The 17,922-nt window shown below is 38.9% G+C and overlaps 1 protein-coding gene across 2 annotated transcripts in view; it reads left to right on the top strand.

Annotated features, from left to right (window-relative positions):
• The window catches only part of atp13a3 (ATPase 13A3), a 36,404-nt gene extending 20,378 nt beyond the window's left edge, over positions 1-16,026 (top strand). The window contains exons 14-34 of one of the 2 annotated variants that reach the window (XM_069153461.1): positions 811-999; positions 1,222-1,283; positions 1,728-1,878; positions 2,561-2,680; positions 3,222-3,239; positions 3,578-3,731; positions 4,112-4,232; positions 4,406-4,530; positions 4,999-5,159; positions 5,764-5,892; positions 5,998-6,077; positions 6,277-6,319; positions 6,423-6,532; positions 6,970-7,066; positions 7,163-7,235; positions 7,349-7,526; positions 7,713-7,891; positions 7,987-8,075; positions 8,220-8,300; positions 9,065-9,157; positions 10,477-16,026. In XM_069153461.1, the coding sequence (XP_069009562.1) occupies positions 811-999; positions 1,222-1,283; positions 1,728-1,878; positions 2,561-2,680; positions 3,222-3,239; positions 3,578-3,731; positions 4,112-4,232; positions 4,406-4,530; positions 4,999-5,159; positions 5,764-5,892; positions 5,998-6,077; positions 6,277-6,319; positions 6,423-6,532; positions 6,970-7,066; positions 7,163-7,235; positions 7,349-7,526; positions 7,713-7,891; positions 7,987-8,075; positions 8,220-8,300; positions 9,065-9,157; positions 10,477-10,674 (2,451 nt within the window). In that variant the 3' untranslated portion in view covers positions 10,675-16,026. The remainder of the gene's footprint in view (positions 1-810; positions 1,000-1,221; positions 1,284-1,727; positions 1,879-2,560; positions 2,681-3,221; positions 3,240-3,577; positions 3,732-4,111; positions 4,233-4,405; positions 4,531-4,998; positions 5,160-5,763; positions 5,893-5,997; positions 6,078-6,276; positions 6,320-6,422; positions 6,533-6,969; positions 7,067-7,162; positions 7,236-7,348; positions 7,527-7,712; positions 7,892-7,986; positions 8,076-8,219; positions 8,301-9,064; positions 9,158-10,476) is intronic. The other variant, XM_069153462.1, reaches the window with a different exon arrangement.
• Positions 16,027-17,922: the final 1,896 nt, after the last annotated feature.

The raw sequence follows: 17,922 nt of genomic DNA, 5'->3' as shown, positions 1-17,922 counted from the left end.
AATAACTCAAGGAACATTCACTACTCTGTCTATTCTACTACTATTTCACTACTCTATGATCTATTTACATACTTTATACTTTACACTCATAACTTTAACCAACCAGACCAGGAAGCTGGTCATTGTAACAGTCAAATCAGCTGACTATTGACCAACTCACTGTGCCTGAGGCTTAAAACTGAATTAACAGATTTTTACCCTCTACATAGCAGAATCGGTCCAAAACAGCAGAGCCGCTTGTTATGTCAGGTACAGCCACATCTATGAATCCAGGAAAAATATTTTGTGTTTGTAAAATTTTATGTCATGTGATTTCCTTTTTGGTTCAGTCCTGCTTAATAGAAAGTCTGAGGAAATGTAAAAAAGCTGCTCAGTCAGTCCTCACTGTGGCCAGTGAAAAAATTATTTCCTCAATTGTTGCAATATTGCGCAAAGGTTTTTCCAATAGAGAGCACCATAATATTATGGAGCTGCGTGTGCTGCAGAACTATCTGTGACATTAGTTTTAGGCTTTTGGCAGGATTAGCACCAGACCTGAAGGATCAGCCAGATCAGGCCAATACACTTTGAGCAAATGGAGGCGACACGTACACCGGAGAAGCTATTGTTCCCCACAGGTCAGACCTGAAGTGGGTTTTCAAGCAGCTCATGCTGTATGCCACATATTTAACTCTGAAACCATGATTTTAGCAGCTCTTGCAACTATTGAGTGAGGGTAAACTGTGAATCCCTGCTGGAGAGGTGACAGCCAACAACAAAATGATTAGCAAACATGTAACGGTCTGATAGATTTTCCTTTCTGCCTGCCAGGTGCCAGCTAAGACCATCATCATTGAGTCTCTGGACATCATCACCATCACTGTGCCACCGGCGCTGCCAGCCGCCATGACAGCTGGCATTGTGTACGCCCAGCGACGCCTAAAACACATTGGCATCTTCTGCATCAGCCCACAGAGGATTAATATCTGTGGGCAGATCAATCTGGTCTGCTTTGACAAAGTGAGTATCTTATACAGATTATAGAGAAATGTAAAACAGTGATATGAGCACCAGTTAGACGAGAGCATGAACTGGAGTCATAGTGTTGAATTTTGGGGTTGGTAAGTACCATTTCATATAAAGAAAGTGAATAAAAATGTTACCCAGTCTCTGGTTGTCCGGCAAGAAAGATCAACTTGAATTAATTTAGTTGAACTTTGATTGTATTTCTTATTTTTTAAGACTGGAACCTTGACAGAAGATGGATTAGACCTGTGGGGAGTCCAGAGAGTTGAAAATGGCAGGTAAGTTCTAATTTAGAAAGAAATATGAAACTACCACTTTAGTGGTGGATTTAAGCTGCAACCTAAAGAAACTTTGGTGATCTCGAGTCATTTTATTTTAGCCATCGCTAAACTGCCGTTGCTTTACGAATGAATATCTGGTGGAAAGGATTTGGAAAAAACTAGAATACGTTTTACTGAAAGTCTCATTTAAAGGCTAAAGTTTTCTGAGCAGTTGGGATGATCTTTGGTGGTTGTGTCAAACAGTTATTTTTATAAAAACTTTTTACAAGGCACTGAAATCCACTCCTTTTGAAAGCATATTTTTCCTCATGAGATACATTTTTACGCCATAAAAATATAAATATCAATTTTTCCTTATTGCACCTCTAACCGTCTAATTGTGACAGTAAAACTTGTCTTAACTTGTCTTTCCTTGTCCACCTTCTTCTCCTGCTCCTCCAGTTTCCACCTGTCAGAAGAAAATGCCTACAAGGAGAATCTTGTCAAGTCCCAGTTTGTGGCTTGCATGGCCACCTGCCACTCTCTTACCAAAATAGAAGGCCAGCTGTCTGGAGACCCACTGGACCTCAAAATGTTTGAGGCTACAGGCTGGGTGAGTTGTTCTCTATCTATCCATGAGCTTAATGCTGGTGAGGGCAGCACAGTGGTAAACAGATTAGTCATATCACCCTGAAAAGTTGTTTGGGTACCAAAAGCCACTTGGATTCCATTTTGTGTGTAGGCCTCCTGTAACAGAGGGAGGGAGACTAATCGATGGCATGTCAAATATCTTTACCATTTTTGATACAGTGTCTCTTAAGGCCCTTTGAGACCTGCGCCCCTTTACGTTAATAAGCAGGCTGGATAAGTTTCCATGAAATTCACAACAGCTATGTAACTAGATTGGTTGTGGTAACACTGCTGTATCGCTCACAACACAGAACAAGTCTGCATGAATGCAGTCAGAGTCACAGAGAGGCCGACATCAGAGAGGTGCTCTCCTTTTGTACTGAAAATGAAATGATAATGGCTGCTTAACCAGACTGTAAGGGTCATACATTATACATAAATACCTGTACTGTTTTGACTTGCATGTTCAATGCCAAATATTGCAATGTTTGTTCTGGGACAGTCTTGGTATGTCTGAATACGAACATTATCTTAAATAGCACCCATGTTTCCACGACCCTTAGCTGTCACTTTAATGACTTGATGAAGGCAGAACTGAAACATATTCTGTGTCTGAAAAGAGCTTTTTCGTTGAGAGCACATTTTTCTGATCCTTGTCTGCCCAGATCCTGGAGGAGGCCACTGAGGAGGAAACTTCTCTCCACAATCGCATCATGCCCACTGTAGTTCGACCCCCAAAGCAGCTGTTGCCTCCAGAGCCTGCCGTATCACCAGAACAGGACATGGTATGTAGAGCAACCCAGCTGTTAAATGGGATACCATAGTCCCTCAAAGTATGAGAGAAATTGTAAAATATATAGATAAACACTCTACAAAATCACGACTGTTTTCTGTCCTGGCTCCTAAATGGTGGAATGAGCTCCCCACCGACATCAAGACAGCGGAAACTCTGTACATCTTCCGCCGCAAACTAAAAACACACCTCTTCCGACTTTACCTTGAATAGTAGAACTTTAGTATCGCTTAAAATGGCACTTACTGATAGCACTTTGTAGTTTGGCTTTCTTGAAGAAATTGTATTTTCTTGATTCCTGCTGTTCTGGGTTTTGTACCCTCGTGGTTGAAATGCACTTATTGTAAGTCGCTTTGGATAAAAGCGTCAGCTAAATAAAATATAATGTAATATAGATGTATCTATCCAGCATCTAAACCTGCATTTTCTTGTGCATTTGTGTAAAAAGGGGCCACAACCATCATGGCAAACAGCAACATATTATTCATTTGAAAGACTGGTGTATTTAATTTGACTTTTTTTTTTCATTATAGGAACTCTATGAACTTTCAGTAAGTGGTCTGCCTTTTCTTATACAAAGTTTAAAATGAAGGCTAAATAGTGGCCTTCAGTTAGTAATGTAATGTTGTTCATTTAGATTCAATTTGAGAGACTTTTAGAAAGTATTTTAAGAAGTTCAAGTCAAATAAAAAGTTAATTGAAATTCATAACAGTGATAAGTTAGAGGCTCCAATTTATATAACAAAGCACTTAAGTTATAAAGTTATTTGGCTTTTTTTTTTCCATTATCAATCTTTTTGAGTTCAGCAGATTTCCATTTTGTCTTAATGTTCTCTTTGAAATACATTATAAAAACTGTAATTTTTTTTCTCTGTGTGTGTGTGTGCAGTCATCATATGAGATCGGTATTGTGCGCCAGTTTCCCTTTTCTTCGGCGCTCCAAAGGATGAGTGTGGTGGCTCGTCTGCTGGGGGAGAAACGGATGGATGCGTACATGAAGGGGGCACCAGAGGTGGTGGCTAGTCTCTGCAAGAAAGACACAGGTGAGCTGTCCAATAAGTGTCACTGCTTTATTGATGAACACAATTTATAAGTGCTTATTTGTGCCCGTATATTGTGAGATGAAGAATGTCTCTAAATCTCAAATGTTTTCTTTTTTTTCTTTTTCTTTTTTTTAGCTTTAAACTCCTCAACTGAAGCATACATAAATACTTAATGAATCTGTCAGATTCTTCTTTTTCAAATTTTAATTCAGTTCTGGTTTATACAATATTTGGATAAAGCCACCTCAAAATTATTCATTGATTTTGTGATATGTCAAACTTTTATAAATAATTCTGACTTGAGTATGAAAGCCCCAGAAGTTTGCTGATTCCTCTTTATTTTCTGCTTTTCTAACTGCCCTTATTTCTGTAATTCGCAGTACCAGAAAACTTTGCAGAGGTTTTGGAGGGTTACACCAAGCAGGGTTTCAGAGTCATTGCTCTGGCTCATCGTCGACTTGAATCAAAACTCACCTGGCACAAGGTCCAGAACGTCAGCAGGTAGTGTCCTGTATATTGTTGTTTTTGACCGTAATTTTAAACCTATCCTGGGAAGTGTAATCTGAAGACTGCTGCACCTTTTATCCCTCTACTGTCTCTGCGAACATTAAAAAGTCCCACCTGCATTCCTCCTGTCTCTGATCTAAATGTGTGTGCATCGTTTTTTAAACTAGGGATCCCATCGAGACAAACATGGAGTTCCTGGGTCTTATCATCATGCAGAACAAGCTGAAGGCAGAAACCCCAGGGGTGTTGCAGGACCTTCATCAAGCACACATCCGCACTGTCATGGTTACTGGTGAGAACATGCAACAACAACAAGCCAGTATTTTGCTAGTCACTAATGAGAAAACACACGCAGATATGCAAACAACAACTCTCTGTGCATGTACACACAACATTCATGTTTATCTCTGGTGCTGGTTAAACCTCTTTGATTGCAATCGCACAAGCACCACTCTAACGTTGATTTAACTGTGGTTTTTACTCAGCTGTACCTGTAATATCAACTGATAACATTTTATATGCTGCTTTGTGTAACTGGCACAAACTAATAGCAATGTCTACCACAGGATATTTTGTTGTTCAGTGAATTCAGTAATTCACGACTGATCTACACACATCAAATGATATTTTAGACTCAGTCGAGGTTCCAGATTACAGAGTTTTACTGGATAGTTGATGGTGGGAATGAAAACCTAAAAAGCTGACAAATCATTGAAGCTTGGGATTTTGTGCATAAAGGATTACTTTATCCACTTCTCAGGTGACAACATGCTGACAGCCATCTCTGTGGCCCGGGACTGTGGAATGATCCCTCCCCAAGACACAGTCATCATTGCTGATGCCCTCCTTCCCCACGACGGACACGCCGCCAAGATCACCTGGAGATACGCTGACAAACCAAGCAAGGCATCTCGCCTCGAGGTGAAGCGACAGGGCTAGTGTTCACACAATACTTCCTCAGACATAACATAGAGCTGAACACGCGCGTAGAGAACAAAAGGGCTGCATACTGAGGGATGGAAAGACCAATTTAGGCCATGTAGAACAAATATTAATTCTAACACTGAAACCGGCAACACTGTTTCCCCTTTTATGTCCTTAACTTTTGTTGGTAATGTAAAAGCCAAACAAAATAGATGTTGGTAGATTGATATACAGACTGAATGATATCTTGTGTACTAAAGACTATGTATGTATTTATGTTGTCTTTTAAAGATCTTATGAGCAACAGCGATACCAAAGTTTAAACCCAGCAATTATTTTCATTGAATAGGAATCATGATGTCCTTTTTATAGCAGTAGTTTCCTGATTAGATGAAAACACAACAGATTTTAGAACTCATCAGAGTCTTCTTCGTGTGTAGAAAAGAAAAACGTTTTCAGTAAACCCGCTGACTAATAATAAAAATTCTTAAGTTTTAACATGGTTCAGAAAGTTCATTCAACTCTACAATAATAATTGAGGCTACTTTATATTGGTATCTCAATAATATATTGACTGTAATGCTTCCATTACTTTTAACAGGAAGTAAACATCAGCCTGGAGGATGTGTGTCACGTCGACGAGCCCAAAACACAGGAGCTGTACCACTTTGCCATGAACGGAAAATCATTTGGTGTAATCGCTGAGCATTTCCCCGACATGCTTCAAAAGGTATAAAGTCTCTTTAATGAAAATTGGACCTACTATTTTTTGGGGACAATTACAACAGTGTTATGTAATGTTTCCACTGTGGTGATCTGTTGTTCTGCCTTGTAGCTCGTGCTGCATGGGACAGTGTTTGCCAGAATGGCGCCTGACCAGAAAACCCAGCTCATTGAGGCACTGCAGGGAGTAGAGTGAGTTTCTAAGTCCAACATGTGATGTGACTTCAAAAAACAAATTTTACAAGTCGTACATAGTTTATCATTGCATCCCCAATATATGCTGCTTGACAAAAAGCTTGTTATACAATCTGTAATAGTAGAATCAGCCTTTAGTTCAAACTAAATGAGATGAAAATGAACAAAAAGATAAAGATTTATCATTTGCTCACAGCTACTTTGTGGGGATGTGTGGAGACGGAGCAAATGATTGCGGGGTACGTACAGCTACTTTCACAGTATTTAATAGTGTGACAGTAACGCCAAGATGGTTGGACTGCAGTGCGTGTAGAAGTCATCTTTCTCTCTTTCTTCACCCAGGCTCTGAAGAGGGCGCATGGTGGAATCTCTCTGTCAGAGCTCGAAGCCTCAGTAGCCTCCCCCTTCACCTCGAGGACCCCCAACATATCCTGTGTCCCCAGCCTCATCAGGTTGTTCTTTCCCTCTTTTTATTTACATGCTGTTCCATAAATAAACTGATGTTAACGTATGAAAGGTCAAAGTGAGGATTAAAACTTTCCTTTCTAGTTGCAGCAATATTAGAAACATAGACTTGTTTATATGGGATGGAAAATGCTACTTATTTAGCAGATGTATTTCAGATTTTCTGTTGAAATAAAGATATGATGTCCTCTAGGGTGAACTCAAGGTTTCTTCTGTGTTGCCAGGTTTGAAAAATACCATAGTGTTTAGTTTATGCGTTTTTATCATGCTGATGGTAGATGGTCTAGAGTACTGCATCATATGTAGACAGATAAACAGTGTCACTTTTATTCACACATATGGGCAATTAAGTTGTGGGACGAAATGGTAGTTTTTCTAGTTATGTGTTGGATAGAGAGATGACAGCGTTTGCTTGCTTTTACAGGGAGGGGCGTGCTGCTCTTATCACCTCCTTCTGTGTGTTCAAGTTTATGGCCCTCTACAGCATCATCCAGTACATCAGTGTCACCCTCCTGTACTCCGTATGTAATGCGGCCTCCACAATCAACAGAAGCTGTTGAATCCAGTGAATTTACAGATGTGTCTCATTTGTACGGTCCATTGTTTTTATTTCTTAGATCCTCAGTAATCTTGGAGACTTCCAGTTCCTCTTCATCGACATTGCTATCATCCTCCTCATTGTCTTTACAAGTAAGTAACAAAGATAAGGTGATACGGTTCTTTTTTCCCCCATAATGGATTCTGTCACTCTCAATATCTGTTTGGCCCATCTTCATCATTTCCTCTGCCCCGCTCCTCTTCAGTGAGTCTCAACCCCGCGTGGAAAGAGCTGGTGTCCCGGCGTCCCCCATCAGGTCTGATCTCAGGGCCTCTGCTGTTCTCCGTGCTGACCCAGATCCTGATCTGCTTGGGCTTCCAGACCATTACATTCCTTTGGGTCCGACAGCAGCCCTGGTACACAGTCTGGATGCCACTTACCGAGTGAGTACCGGTTATCATTTATAATGTAAAAAATCATGACACTGTTGCTGGCCAGATGTGATTTGACAATTGTTTAATCGTACATTTTCAATTCATTGTCACGTGCACAGTGAGATTTCTATATGTTGAAAACACAATGGAAAAACTCCCTTGATTATTCTTGAATTAAACTCTGTCCCCACCCAGTGTCTGCAACCTCACATCACACATTAACGTGTCCGACCACAACGACACAGAAGTGGACGACCACAACATCCAGAACTTCGAGAACACCAGCCTCTTCTATGTCTCCTCCTTTCAGTATCTCATCGTTGCAATCGTTTTCTCCAAGGGCAAACCTTTCAGGCAGCCCAGCTACAAGAATTGTAAGAGACTTGTTTCCCAACACAAATACATTTGTCCCAAAATAGTTACTTTCCTGTATTGTAATTTTGTTTGTGCTTGCGTGTCATCTCCACAGGGCCTTTTGTGCTGTCTGCCATCAGTTTGTACTTTTTCCTGCTGTTCATCATGTTCCACCCTGTCGAAAGCATTGATGAGTTTCTAGAGGTATTAAGACCTTAAATTTACACCTTTACTCAACTCTGGTGTAAACTGCGGCTGTTTGTCTCACACCAAGTGCCAATATGAATTAGTATTAATTGCTGCATGAATTTGTATTGTCACCACAGTGATGAGTGTTTTTCTGTGCAGATTGTTTGTGTCCCTTTTGAGTGGAGGGTAAAACTTTTCCTCATCATCCTGGTCAATGCTGTGGCGTCTGTCTTGGTGGAGGTAAGACACATACGATGACACACGGTAACAGTAGATGTTTTTCTCGTGTTCAGTTTTTATTTTTTTCATGCAGTGTGCTCATCTTTGTCTCATTCAGTTGGACAGCAGGATCAATCTTGTGTTGTGAAAAAAATTATGTTGTTAGGAGACAAACTCTTAAATGATGTGACATTTTGGTGAAATGTGTGCATATGTGGGCTTCTGTAATCTCTCAAAGCAGCATACGTTTGTCTTCCGAAATAGTTTTTCAGTAGACGGTTGCTTTTTAAGAAAATACTTTTTAGTGTACAACTGCACAGCTATAGATAATTTATGCTGACCTTCTGAGTCTAGAGCACTATCACTATGTTTCTGCCTTCCTTTTAGACAGCTGCCCTTGTAAACATGCACTGCTTACCACACCCTAGATGATGCTTTTTTATAAACTACCAGTGCAAATGTCTTCACCTTTTAAGTGAATTAAAAAAAAGGCAACCGGAATGATTCTGCTTAATCAAATGTTTTCAGTATTTTGAGACGATGGTATCCATGCATGCTCTTCTTACTAATTGGTTAATTTTAACCTCACATGTAATGATTAACACATCCTAATGGAAAAGAAGAGTTGCCCTACATGATAACTCACAGTTCTGATACAGTGTGGCTCGAAAAATCAGTTGAAGACCTCTGTGCAAAAAAAAAAAAAAAAAGAAATAGCAGGAGCTATGTGAAATCAAATTGGCCTCTCTGTAATTCTTTCCCCTGCCCACTGCGCTATTTCGTAGACCTTCATCCTTGACATCATCTTATGGAAGCTTGTGTTCAGCCGAGACAAACAGGGCAACTTTGGCGTCACCCCTGCCGCCCCGACACCACAGGTTGGGAAAATCTGTCACCTTCTTTCTAGCCCTGACTCTTTCTTCTTGTTTCGTGTTCCCTCTTTCTGTCCCCACTTTTTCTCTAATGTTACCAAACACACCTTCCTAATGTAACCGCTAACCAATACATGCATGTGCAACACCCCAGTCTCACTCTGCTCTCTATTCAGGGTTAGATGACAATATTTGTGACAGATTTTTTTACCTGATAGTATAACTGAAAACTATCTCTAAATTTAAAGTCCCCTGTTAAAAGTGACATTTTAAGGTTGTCAGTTAGAATATAATAGGTCTAGGCAGAAAGCATATTGACGCTCATGTAGTCAGATGGTGGAACTATTGCACAATTTATTTATTTTTCCTCAAAGAAGCAGCAGAAAAATTCATTTAGATTAGAGCCATGATGGTATTTAAAGCAACTATAAACTCCTGTTTGTGAAATGCACTTTGTAAGGTGGTGACATACATCACAATGCAATATGAAGACTGAATTTGCTGTAAGTTCTTAGTTTCTAAATGTGCTTGATATGTTGCCATGTGCTGTAAATGTGCACCATACACATACAGACTACCGAGGAAAAACAATTCTCAACTGCAACGAACAATAAGGAAAATAATTATTATTACATTTTTTAAATTTCGTAACAATTTCCAAGCCTTTGATATCTCCCGTTGCTTGCTAATTATGATTACTTGCCACTCTTCGTTCCCCATCTGCTGTAGCTACAGTTCCAGTCTACAGGCTCGACTACATGCTGCGCTTATCTCTTAGTTTCCCTGTTAGGTCCTCGCTAACTGTCAGTCGACACTGTCAGTGTTTCCCATAAAGTACTCTTGTGTTTAAAATCAAAGCAGTGTAACCTGAAATGTCTTTGTTAGTGTTTGGTTGATAAGGTACATTTTTATTCTTTTTCTTTTTAATCTGAAAAATATGCTGTAATATCCTGTTTGTTTGATCTTTGACTCCATGAGTTTGTTTTTAAAGAGTAGGCTCAATCTTTAGCTGTCAACTGCCGACTCCTTCAAACTATTATCATGCTGAATTTTGTTTTGAATGACTTGCATGCATGCATGCAGTTCAGCATTGTAAAGAAGTATGCATGCATATCACGAATACAGTAAGTAGCTCCTCTTCAGTTTTCTAGTTTGCATGCAACAGTTGTAATGGCATGCTGCTGTCTGATTTTTTTTTTTTTTTTTTAGAAAACCTGAACAAAGCATGGCACCAGCTCATGGAACCTTTTCTTTCTCCCTGTCTTCTTTTCTTTTGCATTTTTATTTACATTATTGGTTTACTTTTGGCGCCGTGGTATTTTCAGGGGTTCATTGACCTGCGGGCGTACAAGTGTATCTCCCGGCTGTGCTGTCCAAGCAAGATGACACCCAAAGCTCGCTACATGCACCTGGCACAGGAGCTCAGTGTGGACCCCGACTGGCCTCCGAAGCCGACCACCACTACTGAGGCCAAGCCCCGCCCAGAAAATGGCTCAACCTATCAAATCATAATCAACTCCTAGCACCCCCACAGACCCTACCAGCATCCAACCTCCATCTTTCATAACAGGAGACATGCATATGAGGTGCGCTTAGTAAATGCACATTCAAACTATTTAAAGGAAATTGTCACTGGATAATTGCTTGTCTTCGACGTCCTTGCAAAACTGAAATATTCCTACAAAACCCATAGGGTTACACACAAATACCGAATTAAATGACACTTTAATTCTCTCGGAACTCATGCTCTCTCTGGTTCACCCTCTCACATGCTCTCAGGTCTCTTGCTCATCGTTAAACGTCAGTGTAACACTCTTAACATTAAATTAAAATCCCATCCTCTTTTGCGATGTCTGTTCACCAAAGCTTAGCAGCATTCAACTCAGGCTGGGAGGTGGGTTGAAAAGCCAAGTCAGAATTGTGCATTGACACCTTCAGATCGACTGCCCATACAGATTAAACATCCCCTCACATTTATACTTGTCAAAGGGGGTGTAAAGAAGAGCCCAATGTCCCACTACACTTCAAACTAAATGTCATGGAAGGTGTTGAATGCCAGAAGTAATGTCTGTAATCCGACTGTCATGTATAACAAGTTCTTCAGATATTATTAGCAACCACAATACAAGATTTTGGATAAAGATTTAAATGGAGAGTCTTTCAGAGAGCACTGAAACAGACAATGAATGAAAAGTATAGAGAAGGATAAAACCGATTGTATCCCAGAAGGATCGTGCTTTGCTCCTCTGAGGTACAACCCAGCCTGACTAAAAGGGAGCATAAAAGGATGGAGTGACAATGAAAGAGTCTGAAAGAGTGAGAAAGAGGACAGAAGAAAGTGGTTCCACTTTAAAACGGAGATATTCTGTTGGTGGAAGGAATATTGAATTGATAAGTTTGATCATACAGCAGCAGCAAAATTGTCCACTCTGTTTCTGAGCAGATGTTTGCGCAGATCTTGTCTGATGGTAGTACTGCAGACTGTGATTACTACTGTGTAGAGGTCATGGACAGCTAATGTACCCATACATAGAATCATTACATACATGGCTTAACCACCTGGCAAGCCTTCAAAGCGCTTGGAGAGATGAACAAAAAGTAGTTTAAAGCCTACCATGAAACCCAAGAGATGAATGAAATGACAAATTTCAGAGCATTATTCAGTCAGTTGTTCGGAATCTGCAGTCAATATCCTTTTCAATTGCACAGCCCAGGAAGAATTTATATTCACAGGTGGAAGTAACCACAAAAACGCCTGTCGAAAGGCATGTCACACGTCAGGAAAAGTAAAGACAGTGAATTAGAGCTGTCCATATTTTGTAAGGTTTGGAAAATGGTTTCAGAGCTGATTTATACATTTAAATATCTACAGACCTGCCTTAATGTGACATGGTCTGTCTGAAAATTGTATTGCTGTCTTCGGACACTTTTAATGGAAATCCATGGAAATGCAAATAATTACTTTTTGACGTGTTAAGTTGGCAAAATAGGTTTAGGGAAAGCAGATTTTTTTTTTTAAATCGCATGATTTGATCACAAAAACCTCAAAACGTATGTGAGGTTGCATTTCTTCCTCATAATATGGCCAGAACTTTCATACATGGTCAAGACATTTCGGTTTGTTAACAGTAAAAGACTGAAATAGAACAGTGAGGGAGACAGATGTACTCGTACACTCCTGCAGGCTGGGACTTGTAGCGAAGTCTCTGTTGTGTTTGTCTGATTTGACCTTTTAGAGTTTTTATGAAAGATTTAAGTATGAGAGAATGAAAGAAAATTAACACACACACAAAAAAAAAACCATATAGTACTAGTGTAAGGGATCTGTTGTGTAGAATATTTGATGTATTGCCATGAAATTCAGCTCAGATGTTAATGATCCCCAGAGCTAATTTTTTACTTCAGATTTTTGTCTTTTTAGTGTCATAACAGGATGCAGCTAGAACTAATAACTGAATTCTCATCAACCTTGACAGTACTGGCGTCAATGCTAATATATCACGCTCACATTTCAAATGTAAATATATGTTAGCATCATGTGCTAATACGTCTGACTGGGAACAACATGGGCCTTCTTCTGGCACCTCCTTCTCCGTCTACACTGCTTTGCCCCTCTAGTGGTAAAACTATTAACAGTAAACTTGTCGTCTCGACCTTTTCATCTATCAGAAAATATTTTTCTAGTTTGTAACAGGCTTTATACACTCATGGGCTGTTAGTGTGGTAATAGACCTTTTTGTCGTGTTTGCATCATTGAGCCGTGTCCTGTTGGCACAACACATACAACAGACTTGCATAAAGCCATCTATCTTATCGTCATGCTCTGAAGACTTGATGGTTGCAATACTAGAAATATTACCGCAAATATACATGATTACTGTCGAAACATTTACATCAGCGTGTCTGTATTACAAAAAAGATCTGCACCAGAAAGAGCATGCATCTGGCTGGTTATCGTGGGCGGTTAACCACATGCATGAGGCCATACAAATCACAGCATCCTACATCTTCAGACTCCTCTCTGATTTGCTCCAGGAAGTCAGAAGTACTGATTATATTTCTTTTTTTTTTTAAACAAGATTTCTTCCTGTGGAAGACTGATTAAAAGTGTGATACTCTACCAAGTTATGCATCTCATCTGCTTGTTACTCCTGGCTGTATCAAAACATCCACTGAGCAGTGCACCCTACATGAGCTGGGCGCTGGTTACACAGCTGTATTCATGTATTACACATAGGCTACCTGCTTAGTCAGTTAAGGGCTATATTTTATCTTCACTGCTCTTTCTTTGACATTTAAAGTGATGCTTTCTGAAATCTGTTCTTTCAAACTCACCCCCACCAGACTGTCGATATAAAAGTTTGCATTTTCTTCCTAAATAAAACCTGACAGTGGAAATTCAGTCTGTTCAAATGGACAGCAGAGATGCAGCCATGAAAAAAGAGGAAAATGCAAACTTTTTACAGCCACATTTAAAGCCATTGAAGAAGGTGTTTAATATTGGAAAAAGGAGAGTTATGTGGAAGTATCACTTTAAACAAAGACGGCACCTCACATGCGCCAGGTTACCGGTGTCAGTATAATTGTGTACTTTACATAGCGGCCTGCCTTTCATGTAATGTACAGCTTCAGTATTTTCAGACTGCTGATTTGTTGTTTTGTTGCCACGTCAGAAGAATGTCAAACTAAATGTAATGTTAGTTACTCTTCCTCCGTGGCAAAATCAAGCAACTTGTTTCTCAGACATCTGGTAGCAGCGCTGTATTATCTGACACTTTATCATGTGGGACACGTAACATCATATTTATCTTTCCTGTTGATTTTTTTTAATGATTTTATTCATACAGAAACAAAATCACTACAGATTTCTTGTAATGGCAAAATCATATTCATAATAACAAGTCTGAAGTTGCTTGATTACTCGGTTAAAGCCATTGTCTATTGAGATACATGTAATATTATTACTCATTCATATGGAAACTGAACTTCATGCTCTTTTCAAGACGAACTACAGCGTAACATGTAACCATACTTTTCATCGATGCATCGTTTATTATTATTATTTTGTCAGTGTGAGAAAAAGGATGTGCAGATTTGATGATGAGGATAACACAGTTCAAATTGACACTCTTGTGCTAATTTGCAGAACGATTCTCACAAAGTGTCGTCAAAGATTTTCGAAATATATTTTTATTGCTTCTGTGCTAAAACATCCAGCACGTCACGAGTTTCTATGCTTTTGAGTATTCAGCGGTATTTTTTTTTTTCTCTAGATACCTACTGAGGCTAAGATTGAATGTTGTGTAAGGAACAAAATTTAATGCAATACAAAAAATATTTATTTTATTTCCAAAGACTTCATCACACTGGTTGTTTGAAAAACAGAGAGCTACAGAGAGAGAACCAACGAAGAGTTAAATTTTAGATTATGTTTAGTTCTGTCAAATCTTATTTTCAGAGCAGAAGTGAACTTAAAGTGGTGATAATAATATAAGAGATTGGATTCTATCTGTATATATGAGATGTACATTTCTAGTGTGTGCATAAAAGTCTAAAGATTTAGTTATAAAGATGTATGGCTTTTGAATTATCAAAGGGCTGGTGTGTCTTTTTCTATTTTTTGGTACTGTGTTACAATCAGCTGTCGACTTTTGATTTGTACTGTCTGTCGGATTTATTTGTTCTTTTCACTTTTGCTATGGAGTTGCATTATCTTGGATCTTCATTTGGGCATGAATCCTGGGCATTTATTTCATCAGTAATTGCAAAGTATGATTGGGGCACTTTGGTTATGTGTCTTGCTTTGTCTTGGTTAAACAACATGCAGCAAAAGTCTATTTTAGAGTTTGAATGAAGTTGAACTTTACCCATCCTAAATGGCAAGTTTTGCCTCTGCAGGTTCCTAAAGAAGAAATGTTTTTTCAACTTCTAATTTTCCTCTCTTTTGCCTCAATGCTTTGTATTACACTGATAATTTGACACAAAAGGGAATTCAGCTGCTTGGCACCTCCGCTTAGCGCATTCACAACAATAGAAACATCTGACGATCTTTTCTGTCCGATCATCCAATGTTTGTTTTTCACTTTTTTTTGTCTCGATCTTTTAAAAACTCTTTTTGCATCCATGTAAAATTTTAATGTAGTTGGCAAACAGAATGTGCATTGCTGTTCAGTATCAGCAGCCTGTCGTAGAGGTGATTATATTTGTGCTAGGAGCAAAACGATTCAGTCTCAGCCGAGTCAAAACTGTGCACCTTGATACAGAAAATGCGATTTAAAGACGTGCAAAGTGTAAATACTATCAATGCTTTTCTTCTGTGCGACTGTTTTGCCTTTTATCAGAACACAGCAATGTCAAAGCAATGGATTTTATGCTGAAACCTCTACGCTCTTATACAGGTACAACATATACCAACTGTTAGCGTTGGCCTCTTATTCACGTCAGGTATTTTAAACAAACCATTAAATGGCATTTAGATTGAATCCGCCACTGAGTGAATGAAAACTCATGTGGATGTTGTTTCATCAGGGAACTGTGTCAATTTGTAACGAATAGAGAAAAGAAAAGTTGAAACCCAAACTGAATGGAAAGTCTTCTGTTGGTCAAACTTTGTCTTACAGTCCATCTGTTTGTCAGATCTTTCAGAACAGTTTATTTGATGTGCTCATTATTTGCAGCTCCCACACCTCAGAAAGAGGCTCATCTGGGGTGTATGTATTTTTTTTTATTGGCTGAGATGTAAATCTTTTTTTGGGAGGGGGGGATTTTTGTACTTTATAATTTATTTTTTATTTATTTTAATTTCTTTTTCTCCCTGAGGATTGTATTTCAGATTTATCTTGATTTCTTTCTTTTCAATAAATGTTCTCAAAGCAGCCTACAAGTGTACAAGTCATTTGTTTCTATGAGAAGTTATTATACTGGGATGTTATTATACTGCAAAAGCTACAGAAAAGTAGGTACTGTTTAAGTAGAGTGTTTAACAAGCTTCAAGTTTGTATATTTGTAGAGTTTACCTGTTTACAGAAGGGAAATTAGTGAAACTTCAATGTGCTCACAAAGTACTTAAGGAAGTTGACAGGCATCACCTAAAAGTGAACATGAGCATCACAGAAGATTTTGGAACACTGAGGGCTGCAAAAGTTAAACAGTAATTATACATCACTTACCTTATTGCCCCATTTTGATGCGTCCAAACTACACATTTGGACTTTGGAAGAAGCATCCCCTGAACTGGGACTCTACAGTAGGGCCTGAAAGTCTCAGATCACACTGAAAATCTGTTGTATTTTAAGCCTAGAAATAATCAAAGTTCTATTACTTGGCAATATTTAGAAATACATAAAGTTATGACATGTAAAATGAAGAGGAATATTTTAGATTTGTCCCAATTTGCTAGGTCGGCAATCAAACCGGAGCAAACAGGCTGTCCGAGAATGAGCAGCTGTGCCTAAACCACTCGGTGTTTATTTTTGTTCCACCGAATGCAGACTGTCCCTTAATCTGCAAGGTTGTAGGCTTTTTCTTAGAAGTATTTCACATAATATTCTTATATTAGAAAATAAATATAATGGTATGATAAATAAATATTCGTAGACGAATAAAACCCGCATGTTGGAGAAGATGAGTTTCATTTTACTTGTGTAAAACATTGTAGTAAAAACTACATTGTATTCTTTTGGTCCTATGGAGGCATCATTGTAATGTTTTTGAATTATCTGATGACATTATAATTTAAAACTGCAAGCAGTGAAATGCGGACCCTCGCACGCTGCACGTCCGACTTCTGAAAGTTGGTGCTTGACGCACGTGCAACATTTCGTGAGGTTAGGACCATCGTTTGACCTTAAACATCAACTTCCTGTGTCACGGCGAAACATCAAACTTATCGCCCTGGCTATATATACAAAAATTACTTTTGGGTCACTTTTTGGACAACATGGTATGTCTTTTTTTTTTTTTTTTTATCACTTTTTGGAGTCTGACCTTTTTCTGAACTGACATGCATGCCTCAAGTGGCGATGGAACCCAGTTACTTCTCACTGTGAGGCAACTGCTCCAACCACTGCACCACTGTCATACTATAAGCATGTCATCCGAAATATGAAAAAAAAAAAAGTCATACTATAGCATTAAAATATATGAATGGGATTTTGAGGTAATTTGTGGTTGTTTGGACAGAAATCCAAGAAGAATTAGACTCACCCTTTATTATTGATTTTTATTTTGTAGTAGGTTTTTTTTTAAATTTTGTATCAGGTTTTTGTTTTGTGTTGATGTTGACCGCTGGTATTAGTATGACTGCATTTACAACACAAAACCATGTGGCTCACCCTTAGGGGGACTTGCCCTCCGTGAACTATGTGTAATACCTTGAACTTCACCATGGTTGCTATTAATGGTTCAAATTCCACCTTGGCCTGTTGATGGTGATTCAACTTTAAAAAGTTTTGCATACACTACACATTACAGGAAGATATTTAATATCACTGCAGACCCCTTGAAAACATGTGTATCTACTATCCAAAGAATGTCTGCGGCAATTTTGGCCGCATTTGAATTAATATTTATGGACGGTGGAGTTATAGTTTGCAGTGAGCCAAATATTTGTCACGATGCAGACCGTCTCCTGGGCAGATTGGTGTTGCAGTGGTTAGCACTGTGGCCTCACATCACAGAAGGTTTGGGGTTTTGAGCCCCCCCCCTCCCTCCTTTGCCATGACTTAAAAAAGTTTTGTCCAAATTATATTAAAAAAAAGAAAAAAAAAAGT

This window comes from Embiotoca jacksoni, unplaced genomic scaffold, assembly GCF_022577435.1.
Source record: "Embiotoca jacksoni isolate LCO1_2020_lvr unplaced genomic scaffold, fEmbJac1.0.p SCAF_19, whole genome shotgun sequence".
Classification (NCBI taxonomy): Eukaryota; Metazoa; Chordata; class Actinopteri; family Embiotocidae; genus Embiotoca; species Embiotoca jacksoni.
The sequence above is the reverse complement of the archived record's forward strand: the minus strand, read 5'-3'. Positions and strand labels throughout refer to the sequence as shown.